Genomic DNA, 18,772 nt, shown 5'->3' with positions numbered 1-18,772 from the left:
TCCTCAGTCTACTTCTTTCCTATCTTCTTTCTTTTACTGTCCTATCATCTCTTCCGTCACATTCTTATTTTTCTAGGCGGCTTGGGTTAACCTTGTGTACGTGCCATCCCTTGGGTACAATACGTTAGGTTATAGTGGCAATTTACGGTTGGCGCCTGCATCCTTACGTGTTAGGTACTGTCGTGTCCCCAAGTTGGGCTCCGTGGTGAGTGGCCGCCATTGCTGTCGAAAAGAAACCGAAGTACTATGGGAACAGCCGCATTTCCCCGCATACTTGATCGTCACACTCAAAAGAGGGGACGCACCGATGAGCTAAGCACATGCTTCAACGGAACCAAACAGACCTATCCGAAATAACTTGTGCACAGTGAGAACTCTGAAAAACAGGCCAGATCCATCTCACCATTCGTAGTTACAAAATCATTTACCGAAGCCTTAGGGTCAGGTTATAAATTGACGAAAGTGGCTAGCGGAAACCTTCTTCTCGAGATCCCTCAGAAACATCAGTACGAGAAGCTAGGCTGTCTTGTGACATTTGGTAACATAATAGTTTCTGTTACACCACATCGATCAATGAATAGCTCACGTGGAGTCGTGTCAGAGGCAGATCTCCAGGCATTGACAGAAGCTGAACTCCTGGAGGGGTGGAAAGATCAAAATGTAACCAATGTAAAGCGTACTATCCTTAGACGCGACAACAAAGAAATTCCCGCAAAACACCTTGTCTTAATTTTTGCATCTAGCGTTCTGCCGGAAACCATTGAAACAAGAATCATTAGGCTAACTTTCCGACCATATATTCCAAGCCCTCGACGGTGTTTCCAATTCCAAAGGTTCGGCCATGGCTCGCAGAGCTGTCGTGGTAAATAACCTTCGCAAAGTGTGGAGTCCAGGGCCACGCCTCCGACAACTGTAGTAGCACTCTCACTGTGTAAACTGCAGTGGTCACCATCCAGCCTACTCACGCTCCTGTCCGAGCTGGAAGAAAGAAAAAGACAATCACCCTCAAAGTCACAGAAAATATTTCGCTTAGCGAAGTGTGACGAAGAAGATCAGCAGGCTAAAGCCCCGTTGCCATCGCGTGGCTCATACCCAGTTCGCTGTCTGGCTGCGCCCTACCTGTTGTTGCCGCGTTGGTCACTGCTTCTCTACGACCCGAATAAATCTCCTTTACAATTGGTGGAGGTGCCAGGTACAACAGGAATTATGGAACTTCGCAACCGGACACTGCAGCCTGTCTTCATTATGCCGGAAGAAGGACCACCGCAACCACAACCCGCTGTCCCGGTGACTACCGTGGTCTGCTCCGGCCCGTTGCGTCAACGCGACCCACCCATCTTCAGCGGTACCGAAAACCATGACGTTGAAGACTGGCTCGCTGACTACGACCGGGTGAGCATACACAGCTGGGACGACACCAAAAAACTTAATTACGTGTCGCTTTATTTGAGCGGTGTCGCCAGCGCGTGGCACCGCAACCATGAACGTGATCTCACGACGTGGACGGCCTTTAAAACTAACGTGACGGAGGTATTCGGGCGCCCCACCGTTCGCAAGCTTCGCGCCGAGCAACGTTTGCGTGGTCGTGCGCAAGAGTGTGTGGACACATTTCCCAGTTACGTAGAAGAGGCCGACCTCTGTAACCGCGTTCACGTCACAATGGCTGATTCTGAGAAGATCCGCCATATCTTAAAAGGCATTGAAGACGACGCTTTCGAGATGCTGTTGGTGAAAAATCCGGCGACAGTCTCTGAACTCGTCAGTCTCTGTCAAAGCTTCGACGAACTCCGCAAACAACGCATAGCCACCCGCCAATCTCCTCCTCAGGTGACTTCAATGTCGAGCTTGGCTGTTGCCCCGGATAATACGCCGCTGCTGCTACAGATCAAGGAGTTCGTCCTTGAAGAGGTGGCTCGTCAGCTTTATTTCATTCCACTTACACACGGCCAGTCGAGTTCTCCGTTGGCGCCCACTCTTCAATCTGTCATCAAGGAGCAGGTAGCCGACCACATTTCGCCTTCTCTCCAGCAGGCTCTGATTGCCGCTCCCCTGACCTACGCCGAAGTCGCTACGAGGCCTGCACCACAGACCTGCGGTCCCCTTCGCCCGCCTTTGCGCCCGCCCGTATCCGCTCCACTCCGGCCACTGGTGCAGTATGCAGGACCTCAAGACCATTAGCGCACGGAAGACAATCGTCCGATTTGTTTTTATTGTGGCCGTGCTGGACACGTAGCACGTCACTGTCGCCTGCTTGCACCGAACGTTCCCAGCAATTTGCGTCAATATACGCCACGTTTCCAACAACGCCGCAACTATTCGGACACCTTTGAATCTCTTCCTGCCGTCGAGACTGCTTTCTTCACTCGCCGTTCACCTTCTCCTCGCCGCCGCTCCCTTTCCCCCATGCACCGCCCTGCACCAGGAAAACTAAAAATCGCAGTTCCGGAGGCGAGGACTGCGGTGTCTGCGAAATGTATGAGGCCTCACACTGCCCGAAAAACGTTATTGAAGTCGTAATAGAAGGAACATTGACGTTAGCGCTTGTCGACACCGGCGCTGCACTTTCAGCGATAGATGCCCGTATTTGCCGCAAGATAGGAAAAATGACGACGCCGCTTTCTGGAATGTCCCTTCGGACTGCCAACGCGCAGCATGTCGAGCCATCCGGCGCCTGCACCGCTCGTGTCGTCATTCAGCGGGTCTTCTATATCATAGAATTCATCGTGTTGCCATCATGCTCACACGACGTCATATGAGGTTGGGACTTTCTATCCACACGTTATGCGATCATTGACTGCATCCGCGCCGAAATCGAGCTGTTTCAGTTTTGGGGCGATATTATCACTGACCGCAGGGACCCTTGTCGCAAAATCGCCGTTTCTGAAGATATTGTTATACCTGCTTGGTCTTCCGCTCTTGTCAGTATCTCTTATGACTCTGGATGACGGCGCAGTACTCTTCGCTCCGTCTGAGCTCTTAGTTCACCGCCGTTCACTACCACTACCGTTCGCCGTCCTCGAGTTCAAAACTGGCGCCTCTCTCATGTGCGTGACAAACCCATCGGCCGAACCAATTACTTTACGGCGCCGTGAAAGCCTTGGCAGAGGAGAGCCATGGCCTCATCTTCATATTTGACACGACGGACGACTCCACTTATGTTGCCGCTTTCGAGGCGTCGCCTCCTCAGTCACTGCCGCGTTCTTTGACGCCAGCTATTGCCAGTGACCTTACGACGACGCAGCACGATGAACTTCTTCACTTGCTTGAAGGCTTCTCTTCTTCTTTTGACTGCCAAGCAACATCACTCGGCCGCACAACGACTGTCTCGCACACTATCGACATTGAGAGCCATGCACTCATTCGGCAGCGTCCCTACCGAGTATCGGCGACCGAAAGACGTGTTATCAATGACCAGGTGAACAATATGCTGAAACGCGGTGTCATTCAGCCTTCTAGTAGTCCCTGGGCATCACCAGTCGTCCTAGTTTAAAACGACGGCACCATACGATTTTGCTTTGATTATCGAAGGCTTAACAAGAATACCCGAAAGGATATCCGTTGCCACGTATCGACGACGCCCTTGACTGTTTGCAAGGAGCGGAGTTTTTTTCCTCCGTAGATCTTCGCTGTGGCTACTGGCAGGTGCCCATGGCTGACGCTGACTGTTCTAAAACCGCGTTTGTAACACCAGATGGCTTGTATGAATTCACTGTTTTGCCATTCGGTCTGTGCAACGCGCCCGCCACCTTTGAACGCATGATGGGAGGCATCCTGCGCGGCCTGTAGTGGCATACTTGTCGCTGCCACCTCGACGACGTTGTCGTCTTTTCCCCTGATTTTCCGACCCATCTTCGCCATTTACATCAAGTTTTGACCTGTCACCGGAATGCTGGTCTCCAGCTTAACTTAAAGAAGTGCCTATTTGCAGCTGGAAAACTGACTATATTAGGCCATGTTGTATCCAAACACAGCATTCTTCCTAATCCTCCTAAACTTGGCGCCGTATCCGAATTCCCGATGCCGACTAACTTAAAAGCACTACGCAGCTTCATTGGCCTATGCTCCTATTTTCGACGTTTCGTTCGCAATTTGGCTACTGTGATAGCACCACTAAACCAACTCCTACAAGGCGACAATTAACTTTCTACTTGGTCAAAAGCCTCCGATGATGCCTTTACGACTCTTCGCCGCCTACTCACGTCTCCGCCGATCTTGCGCCATTTTGATCCACCGACGCCAGTGGTGTCGGCCATGGTGCCGTGCTCGCACAACGTAAGGAGACTAATAAGGAGCCCTCGCAAAACCTGAAGCCAATTACTCAGTAACAGAAAAAGAGTGCCTGGCTATCATATGGGCTTTTCGAAAATTTCGCCCATATCTCTACGGTCTACCCTTTGACGTGGTGACGGATCATCACGCTCTCTGCTGGTTCTTTAACTTCAAAGACCCATCGGGCCTCCTCGCTCGGTGGGCCCTCCGAATCCAGGAATATGATGTTGATGTCCTTGTCGTCTATCACTCTGGACGCAGACACTCTGACGCCGATGCCCTCTCGCGCTTCCCAGTTACTTCAGACAGCAGTACTTCTACCTACAGACATGATATCTCACCACTTGACAACCTGGACATGGCCTCGGAGCAACGAAAATACCCCTGGGTCGTCATGATATTACACTTTTTGTCAAATCCTCCAGCAGCTTCGGCACCTCAAGCGTTACGCTGACAGGCACTGCATTTCACCATCCGCGACGGACTTATAGGGCCCGTACATGGTCAGTCCGCCCGTCCGTTCCGCCCTCGTCCGCCCGCGTGCGGACGCCCAAAAGGCGGAGGGTGTCGCAAAATTCGATGCACGCTCAATCCGCACGAGCGGAACGCACGCGCACTCCTATTGGGCGACGCGGCCTGTTGACAGCTGGCAACCGTTCGGCGGAGCAAAAGTGTTCAAGGTTGGCAACGACCTTTGACAGCAGACGACACTGGCATATTTTTGTGGATGCAAGTTCAAGTTTGACGTAATAGTTCTGGGTAATTTTCCCCCTTATTAAGTTCAAGTTAGAGAACGAAATACGAATAGCCGTGGCTGAGACATCAATGCGTGTCTTCTGCTACGAATCCGAACATACACTGCCTAGCTGCACCGAGCATTTGCGCTACAATCCAATGGAACGCGCAACTATGAGGCAGAATCCTGATTTAATCGTGCATAATTAACATCGACCACAAAGCTTTTCCAAGCATGTGTATCTAGGAACGAAATAGCTTTTTTCGAAACAGTAGCAAAGCTTCTCCGCAGTCAGGGAACGCCACAGCCTCAAATCGAAAGGTGCTGCGACTATTTCTCCATACGGCTGCCACATTAATCGCTTGCATAGCGCTGCTTGGTTGTTCGCATATTGCGGGCTCCGAAAAATTTATCGGTCTGCTGTAGGCAGGCTTTGAGCCTGCCCAACAAATTACGAATTATGTACACTTGCGTAAGTAGCGAAGTTTCTGAAAGGCGCCGATTACGAATACCAAATATTTTTTCATTTCGAAACACATAAATACAAAGTTAAAATCATATGTTTTGGTGTTAAGAAGCCAGTAATTATTTGCAGATACTAAATACTCGTGCTTGCAGTACCAATCACAACTGAAGAGCATTAGAATAAGAAATTAGAGCGTTTTGCATTTAGTCATTTCTATTTATTTATTTATTTCATGAAAGGTCCCTTGTTGAGACATTACATGAGGTAGTGGGTGTTTACTGGCAAACAAAAATAATACGTTACGATGGGATGTTTTCGAGAAGCCGCTTGAACTCACCTTACGTTCCGTGTAAATGACAGTAGAATGAAACAAGGCACAGCATGTCACCACATACAATTAGGAGGAGCCAACAAGTGTTGTATTGCACCACTAAAATATTGCTTTGATTGTGATGCAGACAGAGTGATCACTCGTAAAATAACTTCCTTTGCTAATTGTGACAACACACTTGCACAACACAACCAAACCCAGGATATTCAGAACCACCACAGCTACTGTGCATGACTTGTGTTTAGGTGGGGCCTATAGTGCATTTAAGAGCTCTGTTCTTCTCTGTATGCTAATAAAACATCCCAAGTACTTTGGACATCAGGCCTTTCTGGATTTTGCATTGCAGGAGGTATTGCACTACATATTTGAGCTCGCCTAATGCACATGACATGCATACCTTTGCAGTGGTAACATGTGTGAACTTTATTCAGTACGCTACAAAGAACTGCTATTGCACTATTACTTCAAAATGCAGTGTTAAGGCCCATTTATAAATTGCTTTCTTGTGGTATGGGTGCACTGAACAGACATGTTTATGAAACAAAAAGAAAATGCAGACTAAACCACCAATGTACCAATATACTTCCTGTCAGACACAATAATTTCTTGCTCACAAATAATGAGTGCTCCAAGAAAAAGATGAAATTATGGGGTTTTATGTGCGAAAACCAGGATATGAATATGAGGTACACCATAGTGGGGGACTGAAAATTGGGGCCACCTGGGGTTTAGCATGCCCCTAAATGTAAGTACGCGGGTGTTTTCGCATTTTGCCCCCATCAAAATGCAGCCGCTGTGGCTGGCAGTCGATCCCGTAGCCTCATGCTTAGCAGCCCAACACCACAACCACCAAGCAATCACGGCGGGTAACTGCTCCTCAGGTTGTGCAATCTGTGTGGCTGTATCAAAGCACCGATGTAACACATGTGTTTCAGTGGGGTCTAACTACCGCACAGAAGTTGTGGTGCAGCACTTCCTAATGGCAACATGTGTTGCAGCTGGGATACAAAGAGTTGAGCCTTTGTATGCGATGAGCATATGGTAAGTGGAAACTTTGTTTCCACTTGTAAAAATTTTTGAGTATGTTCTAAATGACATGAGCCAATGTTGTAATGCTATTTTAATTTTTAAAATAGCTGTACACGTTTGTGTACATCAAGTACACCATGATATAACAGTCATCGGGGTATGTTTGAAAGGCACCTTCAGCATCTGCACTTCAAACCGCAGCCATGTCGTAGCCATTGTAGGTGAAACAGCAGTAGTCAACGCGAAATTGACTGCCACTTTAGCAGTTTGCATGCAAACACACATTCATGTGGTGGCATTGCTTATTTTGGTTACCTGGCCGAGGCAAGTAATGCGAATAGGAGAACAATTATCAAACATCATTAGCTTAGTTAGGCCCAAAATACTCAGTCGGGTAACTATTAATAGCAGTAGTCGAGGGCACGCTTGAAAGGCACCATTAGCAGTCTGCACGTCAAAACGCAGTCAATTCATCGCCACTGTTGGTAAAACGGCAGCAATCAACGCGAAAATGACAGCCACTGTTGGCAGCTTGCATGCAAACACGCATTCATGTGGTAGCATCGTTTATTTTGGTTACCTGGCCCAGGCAAGTAATGCGAATAAGAGAACAATCATCAAACATCATTAGCTTAGTTAGGCCCAAAAAACCTCATTCGGGTAGGTATTCATAGTAGTAGTCGAGGGCACCCTTGAAAGGCACCATTAGCAGTCTGCACGTCAAAGCGCAGTCAAGTCGTCGCCACTGTTGGTGAAACGGCAGCACTCAATGCGAAAATGACAGCCACTGTTGGCAGCTTGCATGCAAACACACATTCATGTGGTCGCATTGTTTATTTTGGTTACCTGGCCGAGGCAAGTAATGCGAATAGGAGAACAATTATCAAACATCGTTAGCTTAGTTAGGCCCAAAATACTCAGTCGGGTAACTATTAATAGCAGTAGTCGAGGGCACGCTTGAAAGGCACCATTAGCAGTCTGCACGTCAAAGCGCAGTCAAGTCGTCGCCACTGTTGGTAAAACGGCAGCAATCAACGCAAAAATGACAGCCACCGTTGGCAGCTTGCATGCAAACACGCATTCATGTGGTAGCATCGTTTATTTTGGTTACCTGGCCCAGGCAAGTAATGCGAATAAGAGAACAATTATCAAACATCGTTAGCTTAGTTAGGCCCAAAAAACCTCATTCGGGTAGGTATTCGTAGTAGTAGTCGAGGGCACCCTTGAAAGGCACCATTAGCAGTCTGCACGTCAAAGCGCAGTCAAGTCGTCGCCACTGTTGGTGAAACGGCAGCACTCAATGCGAAAATGACAGCCACTGTTGGCAGCTTGCATGCAAACACACATTCATGTGGTCGCATTGTTTATTTTGGTTACCTGGCCGAGGCAAGTAATGCGAATAGGAGAACAATTATCAAACATCGTTAGCTTAGTTAGGCCCAAAATACTCAGTCGGGTAACTATTAATAGCAGTAGTCGAGGGCACGCTTGAAAGGCACCATTAGCAGTCTGCACGTCAAAGCGCAGTCAATTCATCGCCACTGTTGGTAAAACGGCAGCAATCAACGCGAAAATGACAGCCACTGTTGGCAGCTTGCATGCAAACACGCATTCATGTGGTAGCATCGTTTATTTTGGTTACCTGGCCCAGGCAAGTAATGCGAATAAGAGAACAATTATCAAACATCGTTAGCTTAGTTAGGCCCAAAAAACCTCATTCGGGTAGGTATTCATAGCAGTAGTCGAGGACACCCTTGAAAGGCACCATTAGCAGTCTGCACGTCAAAGCGCAGTCAAGTCGTCGCCACTGTTGGTGAAACGGCAGCAGTCAACGCGAGAATGACAGCCACTGTTGGCAGCTTGCATGCAAACACGCATTCATGTGGTGGCATTGTTTATTTTGGTTACCTGGCCGAGGCAAGTAATGCGAATAAGAGAACAATTATCAAACATCATTAGCTTAGTTAGGCCCAAAAAACCTCATTCGGGTAGGTATTCGTAGTAGTAGTCGAGGGCACCCTTGAAAGGCACCATTAGCAGTCTGCACGTCAAAGCGCAGTCAAGTCGTCGCCACTGTTGGTGAAACGGCAGCACTCAATGCGAAAATGACAGCCACTGTTGGCAGCTTGCATGCAAACACACATTCATGTGGTCGCATTGTTTATTTTGGTTACCTGGCCGAGGCAAGTAATGCGAATAGGAGAACAATTATCAAACATCGTTAGCTTAGTTAGGCCCAAAATACTCAGTCGGGTAACTATTAATAGCAGTAGTCGAGGGCACGCTTGAAAGGCACCATTAGCAGTCTGCACGTCAAAGCGCAGTCAATTCATCGCCACTGTTGGTAAAACGGCAGCAATCAACGCGAAAATGACAGCCACTGTTGGCAGCTTGCATGCAAACACGCATTCATGTGGTAGCATCGTTTATTTTGGTTACCTGGCCCAGGCAAGTAATGCGAATAAGAGAACAATTATCAAACATCGTTAGCTTAGTTAGGCCCAAAAAACCTCATTCGGGTAGGTATTCATAGCAGTAGTCGAGGACACCCTTGAAAGGCACCATTAGCAGTCTGCACGTCAAAGCGCAGTCAAGTCGTCGCCACTGTTGGTGAAACGGCAGCAGTCAACGCGAAAATGACAGCCACCGTTGGCAGCTTGCATGCAAACACGCATTCATGTGGTAGCATCGTTTATTTTGGTTACCTGGCCGAGGCAAGTAATGCGAATAGGAGAACAATTATCAAACATCGTTAGCTTAGTTAGGCCCAAAATACTCAGTCGGGTAACTATTAATAGCAGTAGTCGAGGGCACGCTTGAAAGGCACCATTAGCAGTCTGCACGTCAAAGCGCAGTCAATTCATCGCCACTGTTGGTAAAACGGCAGCAATCAACGCGAAAATGACAGCCACTGTTGGCAGCTTGCATGCAAACACGCATTCATGTGGTAGCATCGTTTATTTTGGTTACCTGGCCCAGGCAAGTAATGCGAATAAGAGAACAATTATCAAACATCGTTAGCTTAGTTAGGCCCAAAAAACCTCATTCGGGTAGGTATTCATAGCAGTAGTCGAGGACACCCTTGAAAGGCACCATTAGCAGTCTGCACGTCAAAGCGCAGTCAAGTCGTCGCCACTGTTGGTGAAACGGCAGCAGTCAACGCGAAAATGACAGCCACTGTTGGCAGCTTGCATGCAAACACGCATTCATGTGGTGGCATTGTTTATTTTGGTTACCTGGCCGAGGCAAGTAATGCGAATAAGAGAACAATCATCAAACATCATTAGCTTAGTTAGGCCCAAAAAACCTCATTCGGGTAGGTATTCATAGTAGTAGTCGAGGGCACCCTTGAAAGGCACCATTAGCAGTCTGCACGTCAAAGCGCAGTCAAGTCGTCGCCACTGTTGGTGAAACGGCAGCACTCAATGCGAAAATGACAGCCACTGTTGGCAGCTTGCATGCAAACACACATTCATGTGGTCGCATTGTTTATTTTGGTTACCTGGCCGAGGCAAGTAATGCGAATAGGAGAACAATTATCAAACATCGTTAGCTTAGTTAGGCCCAAAATACTCAGTCGGGTAACTATTAATAGCAGTAGTCGAGGGCACGCTTGAAAGGCACCATTAGCAGTCTGCACGTCAAAGCGCAGTCAATTCATCGCCACTGTTGGTAAAACGGCAGCAATCAACGCGAAAATGACAGCCACTGTTGGCAGCTTGCATGCAAACACGCATTCATGTGGTAGCATCGTTTATTTTGGTTACCTGGCCCAGGCAAGTAATGCGAATAAGAGAACAATTATCAAAAATCGTTAGCTTAGTTAGGCCCAAAAAACCTCATTCGGGTAGGTATTCGTAGTAGTAGTCGAGGGCACCCTTGAAAGGCACCATTAGCAGTCTGCACGTCAAAGCGCAGTCAAGTCGTCGCCACTGTTGGTGAAACGGCAGCACTCAATGCGAAAATGACAGCCACTGTTGGCAGCTTGCATGCAAACACACATTCATGTGGTCGCATTGTTTATTTTGGTTACCTGGCCGAGGCAAGTAATGCGAATAGGAGAACAATTATCAAACATCGTTAGCTTAGTTAGGCCCAAAATACTCAGTCGGGTAACTATTAATAGCAGTAGTCGAGGGCACGCTTGAAAGGCACCATTAGCAGTCTGCACGTCAAAGCGCAGTCAAGTCGTCGCCACTGTTGGTAAAACGGCAGCAATCAACGCAAAAATGACAGCCACCGTTGGCAGCTTGCATGCAAACACGCATTCATGTGGTAGCATCGTTTATTTTGGTTACCTGGCCCAGGCAAGTAATGCGAATAAGAGAACAATTATCAAACATCGTTAGCTTAGTTACGCCCAAAAAACCTCATTCGGGTAGGTATTCGTAGTAGTAGTCGAGGGCACCCTTGAAAGGCACCATTAGCAGTCTGCACGTCAAAGCGCAGTCAAGTCGTCGCCACTGTTGGTGAAACGGCAGCACTCAATGCGAAAATGACAGCCACTGTTGGCAGCTTGCATGCAAACACACATTCATGTGGTCGCATTGTTTATTTTGGTTACCTGGCCGAGGCAAGTAATGCGAATAGGAGAACAATTATCAAACATCGTTAGCTTAGTTAGGCCCAAAATACTCAGTCGGGTAACTATTAATAGCAGTAGTCGAGGGCACGCTTGAAAGGCACCATTAGCAGTCTGCACGTCAAAGCGCAGTCAATTCATCGCCACTGTTGGTAAAACGGCAGCAATCAACGCGAAAATGACAGCCACTGTTGGCAGCTTGCATGCAAACACGCATTCATGTGGTAGCATCGTTTATTTTGGTTACCTGGCCCAGGCAAGTAATGCGAATAAGAGAACAATTATCAAACATCGTTAGCTTAGTTAGGCCCAAAAAACCTCATTCGGGTAGGTATTCGTAGTAGTAGTCGAGGGCACCCTTGAAAGGCACCATTAGCAGTCTGCACGTCAAAGCGCAGTCAAGTCGTCGCCACTGTTGGTGAAACGGCAGCACTCAATGCGAAAATGACAGCCACTGTTGGCAGCTTGCATGCAAACACACATTCATGTGGTCGCATTGTTTATTTTGGTTACCTGGCCGAGGCAAGTAATGCGAATAGGAGAACAATTATCAAACATCGTTAGCTTAGTTAGGCCCAAAATACTCAGTCGGGTAACTATTAATAGCAGTAGCCGAGGGCACGCTTGAAAGGCACCATTAGCAGTCTGCACGTCAAAGCGCAGTCAATTCATCGCCACTGTTGGTAAAACGGCAGCAATCAACGCGAAAATGACAGCCACTGTTGGCAGCTTGCATGCAAACACGCATTCATGTGGTAGCATCGTTTATTTTGGTTACCTGGCCCAGGCAAGTAATGCGAATAAGAGAACAATTATCAAACATCGTTAGCTTAGTTAGGCCCAAAAAACCTCATTCGGGTAGGTATTCATAGCAGTAGTCGAGGACACCCTTGAAAGGCACCATTAGCAGTCTGCACGTCAAAGCGCAGTCAAGTCGTCGCCACTGTTGGTGAAACGGCAGCAGTCAACGCGAAAATGACAGCCACTGTTGGCAGCTTGCATGCAAACACGCATTCATGTGGTGGCATTGTTTATTTTGGTTACCTGGCCGAGGCAAGTAATGCGAATAAGAGAACAATTATCAAACATCATTAGCTTAGTTAGGCCCAAAAAACCTCATTCGGGTAGGTATTCATAGTAGTAGTCGAGGGCACCCTTGAAAGGCACCATTAGCAGTCTGCACGTCCCAAAAAACCTCATTCGGGTAGGTATTCATAGTAGTAGTCGAGGGCACCCTTGAAAGGCACCATTAGCAGTCTGCACGTCAAAGCGCAGTCAAGTCGTCGCCACTGTTGGTGAAACGGCAGCACTCAATGCGAAAATGACAGCCACTGTTGGCAGCTTGCATGCAAACACACATTCATGTGGTCGCATTGTTTATTTTGGTTACCTGGCCGAGGCAAGTAATGCGAATAAGAGAACAATTATCAAACATCATTAGCTTAGTTAGGCCCAAAAAACCTCATTCGGGTAGGTATTCATAGTAGTAGTCGAGGGCACCCTTGAAAGGCACCATTAGCAGTCTGCACGTCAAAGCGCAGTCAAGTCGTCGCCACTGTTGGTAAAACGGCAGCAATCAACGCGAAAATGACAGCCACTGTTGGCAGCTTGCATGCAAACACGCATTCATGTGGTAGCATCGTTTATTTTGGTTACCTGGCCCAGGCAAGTAATGCGAATAAGAGAACAATTATCAAACATCATTAGCTTAGTTAGGCCCAAAAAACCTCATTCGGGTAGGTATTCATAGTAGTAGTCGAGGGCACCCTTGAAAGGCACCATTAGCAGTCTGCACGTCAAAGCGCAGTCAATTCATCGCCACTGTTGGTAAAACGGCAGCAATCAACGCGAAAATGACAGCCACTGTTGGCAGCTTGCATGCAAACACGCATTCATGTGGTAGCATCGTTTATTTTGGTTACCTGGCCCAGGCAAGTAATGCGAATAAGAGAACAATTATCAAACATCATTAGCTTAGTTAGGCCCAAAAAACCTCATTCGGGTAGGTATTCATAGCAGTAGTCGAGGACACCCTTGAAAGGCACCATTAGCAGTCTGCACGTCAAAGCGCAGTCAAGTCGTCGCCACTGTTGGTGAAACGGCAGCAGTCAACGCGAAAATGACAGCCACTGTTGGCAGCTTGCATGCAAACACACATTCATGTGGTGGCATTGTTTATTTTGGTTACCTGGCCGAGGCAAGTAATGCGAATAGCTGAACAATTATCAAACATCATTAGCTTAGTTAGGCCCAAAATACTCAGTCGGGTAACTATTAATAGCAGTAGTCGAGGGCACGCTTGAAAGGCACCATTAGCAGTCTGCACGTCAAAGCGCAGTCAATTCATCGCCACTGTTGGTAAAACGGCAGCAATCAACGCGAAAATGACAGCCACTGTTGGCAGCTTGCATGCAAACACGCATTCATGTGGTGGCATCGTTTATTTTGGTTACCTGGCCGAGGCAAGTGATGCGAATAAGAGAACAATTATCAAACATCATTAGCTTAGTTAGGCCCAAAAAACCTCATTCGGGTAGGTATTCATAGCAGTAGTCGAGGACACCCTTGAAAGGCACCATTAGCAGTCTGCACGTCAAAGCGCAGTCAATTCATCGCCACTGTTGGTAAAACGGCAGCAATCAACGCGAAAATGACAGCCACTGTTGGCAGCTTGCATGCAAACACGCATTCATGTGGTAGCATCGTTTATTTTGGTTACCTGGCCCAGGCAAGTAATGCGAATAAGAGAACAATTATCAAACATCATTAGCTTAGTTAGGCCCAAAAAACCTCATTCGGGTAGGTATTCATAGCAGTAGTCGAGGACACCCTTGAAAGGCACCATTAGCAGTCTGCACGTCAAAGCGCAGTCAAGTCGTCGCCACTGTTGGTGAAACGGCAGCAGTCAACGCGAAAATGACAGCCACTGTTGGCAGCTTGCATGCAAACACACATTCATGTGGTGGCATTGTTTATTTTGGTTACCTGGCCGAGGCAAGTAATGCGAATAGCTGAACAATTATCAAACATCATTAGCTTAGTTAGGCCCAAAATACTCAGTCGGGTAACTATTAATAGCAGTAGTCGAGGGCACGCTTGAAAGGCACCATTAGCAGTCTGCACGTCAAAGCGCAGTCAATTCATCGCCACTGTTGGTAAAACGGCAGCAATCAACGCGAAAATGACAGCCACTGTTGGCAGCTTGCATGCAAACACGCATTCATGTGGTGGCATCGTTTATTTTGGTTACCTGGCCGAGGCAAGTGATGCGAATAAGAGAACAATTATCAAACATCATTAGCTTAGTTAGGCCCAAAAAACCTCATTCGGGTAGGTATTCATAGCAGTAGTCGAGGACACCCTTGAAAGGCACCATTAGCAGTCTGCACGTCAAAGCGCAGTCAAGTCGTCGCCACTGTTGGTGAAACGGCAGCAGTCAACGCGAAAATGACAGCCACTGTTGGCAGCTTGCATGCAAACACACATTCATGTGGTGGCATTGTTTATTTTGGTTACCTGGCCGAGGCAAGTAATGCGAATAGCTGAACAATTATCAAACATCATTAGCTTAGTTAGGCCCAAAATACTCAGTTGGGTAACTATTAATAGCAGTAGTCGAGGGCACGCTTGAAAGGCACCATTAGCAGTCTGCACGTCAAATCACAGTCATGTCGCAGCCATTGTTGTATTTGTTTATCTGACGGCAAGCAACACCAATGTAAGCACAATTATTCACCCTGAATAGCTTTGCCAGCATTGTTTGTACTAAAATATGCTGAGTGAAGTTGAATGCGTTTTATTGAGGCAATTATTTAATTCACAAGCCATCGGCATAGCGATCGACGGCCAGGTTCAGACAATGACATTTGTGAAGTAATAAATGGTGAAAGTTGCAAAAGCTATCAGTGCACTGCTTTGCTGGGCTCCATTTACTGAAAAATGTCTTTGCAACGACGAAAGCATCAGACAGGAAATGACACCCCACTGCACAATGTTATTCGTGTTGAAATTTTTTGCCATCATATGTGATGGGCAGCGAAACCATCCGTTTACTAAGACTGATTGCATGAAAAATGCAACAGAATAGCAAGGTGTAGTTCCACAATATGGCACCCTTTCATACGCACTTCTGGCTAGCTGCCACATGCACTGACGCATAAACATGAACAGAGGTATGAGGCTAAGTTGCTGTGCAACCCCCCATGACGCTTTTAAGAAAATTTATCTCTAAACCTTTCTGTTTTCATAGGTGATCAAAATCTGTTTTGAGCAAGTTGGTTAATCACATTGCAGCAACAACACAAGAAGCAAGGACAGAAAACACAGCGAGTAGGCAGATTGAGAAGACGAGGTAGACCAGTGAGAAAGGTTTTAATGAGATGGAAGAGGCCAGCCCTGCCGTGTACATGAGTTAGTGCTTTGAATGAGATTGGTTAATGAAAATGTGCAGTGACTTTGCTGAAAGAAAACTAGCAAAAGCAAATGCTAATATAATATAAAAGGACAGAAATAATGGTAAGCGCAAACACGCATGGAAGCAGGCACATATTCACACACAAACGCGAGAACTAAGAAAAACTCCAATAAAAAGAAATGTGGGAAATAGAAAAAGAATTGACAAATGCAAGAAAACATACATTTACAAACAGACGCGGGTAGAGGTATTATAGGAGCCGGTTCACAAGCTGCTGTACCTACCTTCTCATATGTTTTCTTTTTTAACCGTTCTCTTAACACTGTCTTGGGAATTTTTAATTGCATTCATGACATTAGTGCTCTCAGGCGCGTCCACATTTCACGACAGCGCTGAACGTCTTGACGTATGCAATTATAACGTTGTTCCTTAATTTCCCCCCACCGATAGAAGCATCTTTAACCGTGCAGTAACAACTTTTGAAACAAACGATAGATGTACGAAGCAGAAAGGGCCGGTGTGATAGGGCTTCTCTATCGCGCTACTACATAAGAAAACGCAATCGGCAACACTTATGCTCAGCTCACTTCTGAGCACACGAACATTGCGTAGTACGACCACTTCTACACCCAGTAACGCTGCAACACATCGCACATATATATCACGATTTGTAGCTTGCAAACGCACTTCATAACAGCAAGAGCACAGCTCGAACGTCGCGGTCACCACGGCGCATCGCAGCCGCCAAAACGGCTCACACGCAGTATTGGCCTCGAGCTCCACCACTGGAAAAGCTGGCGCCACCGTCGGCGTGACGTACTAGGAGGGATCACGTGGACATAGCGGCCGCGTCGGCTGCTTCGGGCGCGCCGAAGCCACGGAGGCCGAAGCGAGCTGAAAACGAGTTTAAATTCACTCGTACGCTACGGTTTTCATTTAGTGGCGAAATTTTCCCGCTTCGAATGTCTCCTTTACAACGCTTGAAAGCACTACAATAGGTAGTGGCTGCCTTTGAAGGCGCGCGGCATGGTAGGCTACTGCTCGGTGCCGCAGGGCCGGACGCACGTAACGGAGGCCGGTGTCAGCCTTATTCACACGTAGCCACAGGACAAGAAGCTGTGTGAAGCTTGGCTCGCGAAACATAAAACCGGGAAACAGTCATCGGCTACAACTCGGGTATGCAGCAAGCACAGACGCGAGGAAGATTTCTGCTACGGCGCCCGGTCTGCGATGTTCTGAAAACGCGCACTGAAACGCACGCCCGAGTCCGCTGCCCGACTAATGTCATGACGGTTTGGTCTATGAACTTGTCGATACTATAGATACTGGCAAGTTCAATGTAGTGGAAAGGCAGCGGTAAGAAGCACATTTAAAGAAAGCATGGCATATGGTCATGTTTATGTTATGAATTAATGCACTCGATTACAAAAAAGGAGCAGCGGGATATTACACGCTGAGAACGCCGATAAACATACTGTGCGACGCAACCCGAGAAATAGTATCGAAAGGTCAAAGAATTTAGAGGAAAAAAAGATTGAATCGTCGCGACGGCACATCGAAGGCGTCGAAGTCTCTACAATGAGATTATTTTTGAACAGCTCTCATAGCGCCAACGCAACAATGGTTGCTTGTATACTGTCAAATGCTCATATTCTGCGGCCTAAAGCTCATGGCACGGTGCGAAAACGCGCGCGCGGAGAAAGCGAAACAGTGCGCGGACAAGCATGCAGATGCGCAGTCGGTCGCTGCGAATCTGCGCGATCGCTGCATTGAGGCTTCATTCTATTACGCTCCATTTAATTATACAAACACTATAAGAACATATTTCACATAGTTTTATCTCAGCGTTTACCTACCTTTCACGCAAGAAGCCGGTTCGGGAGACTCCATCGCGGCGACCGTGCGCAGTGGCGTTCACTGTACGTATTCGGTAAAGAGATAGCGGCTGTAAACGATTGTGTGCTTTCAGTTTGCCCAAGATTATTATTTAGACAGCAAGAAACTTCTCTCGTTTCGAAAGTACTTACAGAAATGTCCGGGAGAGCTCGCGCGTGGCGTTTTCAGGGAGCGCTGACAGCAAAACCTATGAGGAGCGCGCCACGTGATCCCTCATACTACGCCAGCGAGGCGCTTCCGATAGAGGGCGACTCCGTAACTCCTCGCCGCCAATAGCACACGCAGAACGGCAGCGATAACGAGGCGATAAAAACTTATCGCTACTAATCGTATCATTACTTCTGAAAGTTGCAAAGGGCTGGCGTTCACCACTCCGCGGCAACGATCCGCATACACAGAGCAGAAACCAAACGTGTACGCTGGGTGCGCCAACGGACGCTACTTATTTCGCCGCCACGCCTTGAACGTGTGTGCTGTTCAGAATGCACGTGTATGTGATGGAGTTCTCGTCTGCGACGCACACGCGAAGAATGGCACAAGAAATCACGAAGTCGACGGCTTCAAATATTTCGTCCGACGCTCTCGTAAACACAACACACACATCCTGCACTGCGTCTGTTTCTGTTGGCGATCGCACGCACTGATGAGGTCTGGAAGGGTACACCGGCTTGCTGTTTTCGATGACTATCTCCGTGGGTGCCAGATAACTCTAGTAAAAATCACAAAAAGGAGAAAAGAATAGACTGTTTCTGACGCGGCTGTAGCTTAGGCCTTGCGTCCCCGCTTCGCTTCGCTTCGAGCACGCGCCATGTTTGCTGTGACGACAGCCGAACCATCCGGCTCGGACCAGCCAATGAGAGACGAGCCGGCGTGCGGAGGGGAAAGTTGCGTCCGCTCCTCGCTCACCAGTAGAGAGCAATCCGCACGCGGCCGGACGAGGGCGGAACGGACGGGCGGATCGACCATGTACGGGCCCTTAGGGCCCGTACATGGTCACATGCAACACATACAACACATACGGCTGCAGAACAGAATGTGGCAGCCTAGAG

The 18,772-nt window shown here is 47.8% G+C and overlaps 1 protein-coding gene across 1 annotated transcript in view; it reads right to left on the bottom strand.

Annotated features, from left to right (window-relative positions):
• Positions 1–597: 597 nt before the first annotated feature.
• LOC142559390 (E3 ubiquitin-protein ligase Bre1-like) overlaps positions 598–18,772 on the bottom strand; it is a 28,766-nt gene continuing 10,591 nt past the window's right edge. Inside the window, exon 3 of the mRNA XM_075670992.1 lies at positions 598–636. Within this exon, the coding sequence (XP_075527107.1) occupies positions 598–636 (39 nt within the window). The remainder of the gene's footprint in view (positions 637–18,772) is intronic.

Source organism: Dermacentor variabilis, chromosome 10 (genome assembly GCF_050947875.1).
Source record: "Dermacentor variabilis isolate Ectoservices chromosome 10, ASM5094787v1, whole genome shotgun sequence".
NCBI classification, from domain to species: Eukaryota; Metazoa; Arthropoda; class Arachnida; order Ixodida; family Ixodidae; genus Dermacentor; species Dermacentor variabilis.
The sequence above is the reverse complement of the archived record's forward strand: the minus strand, read 5'-3'. Positions and strand labels throughout refer to the sequence as shown.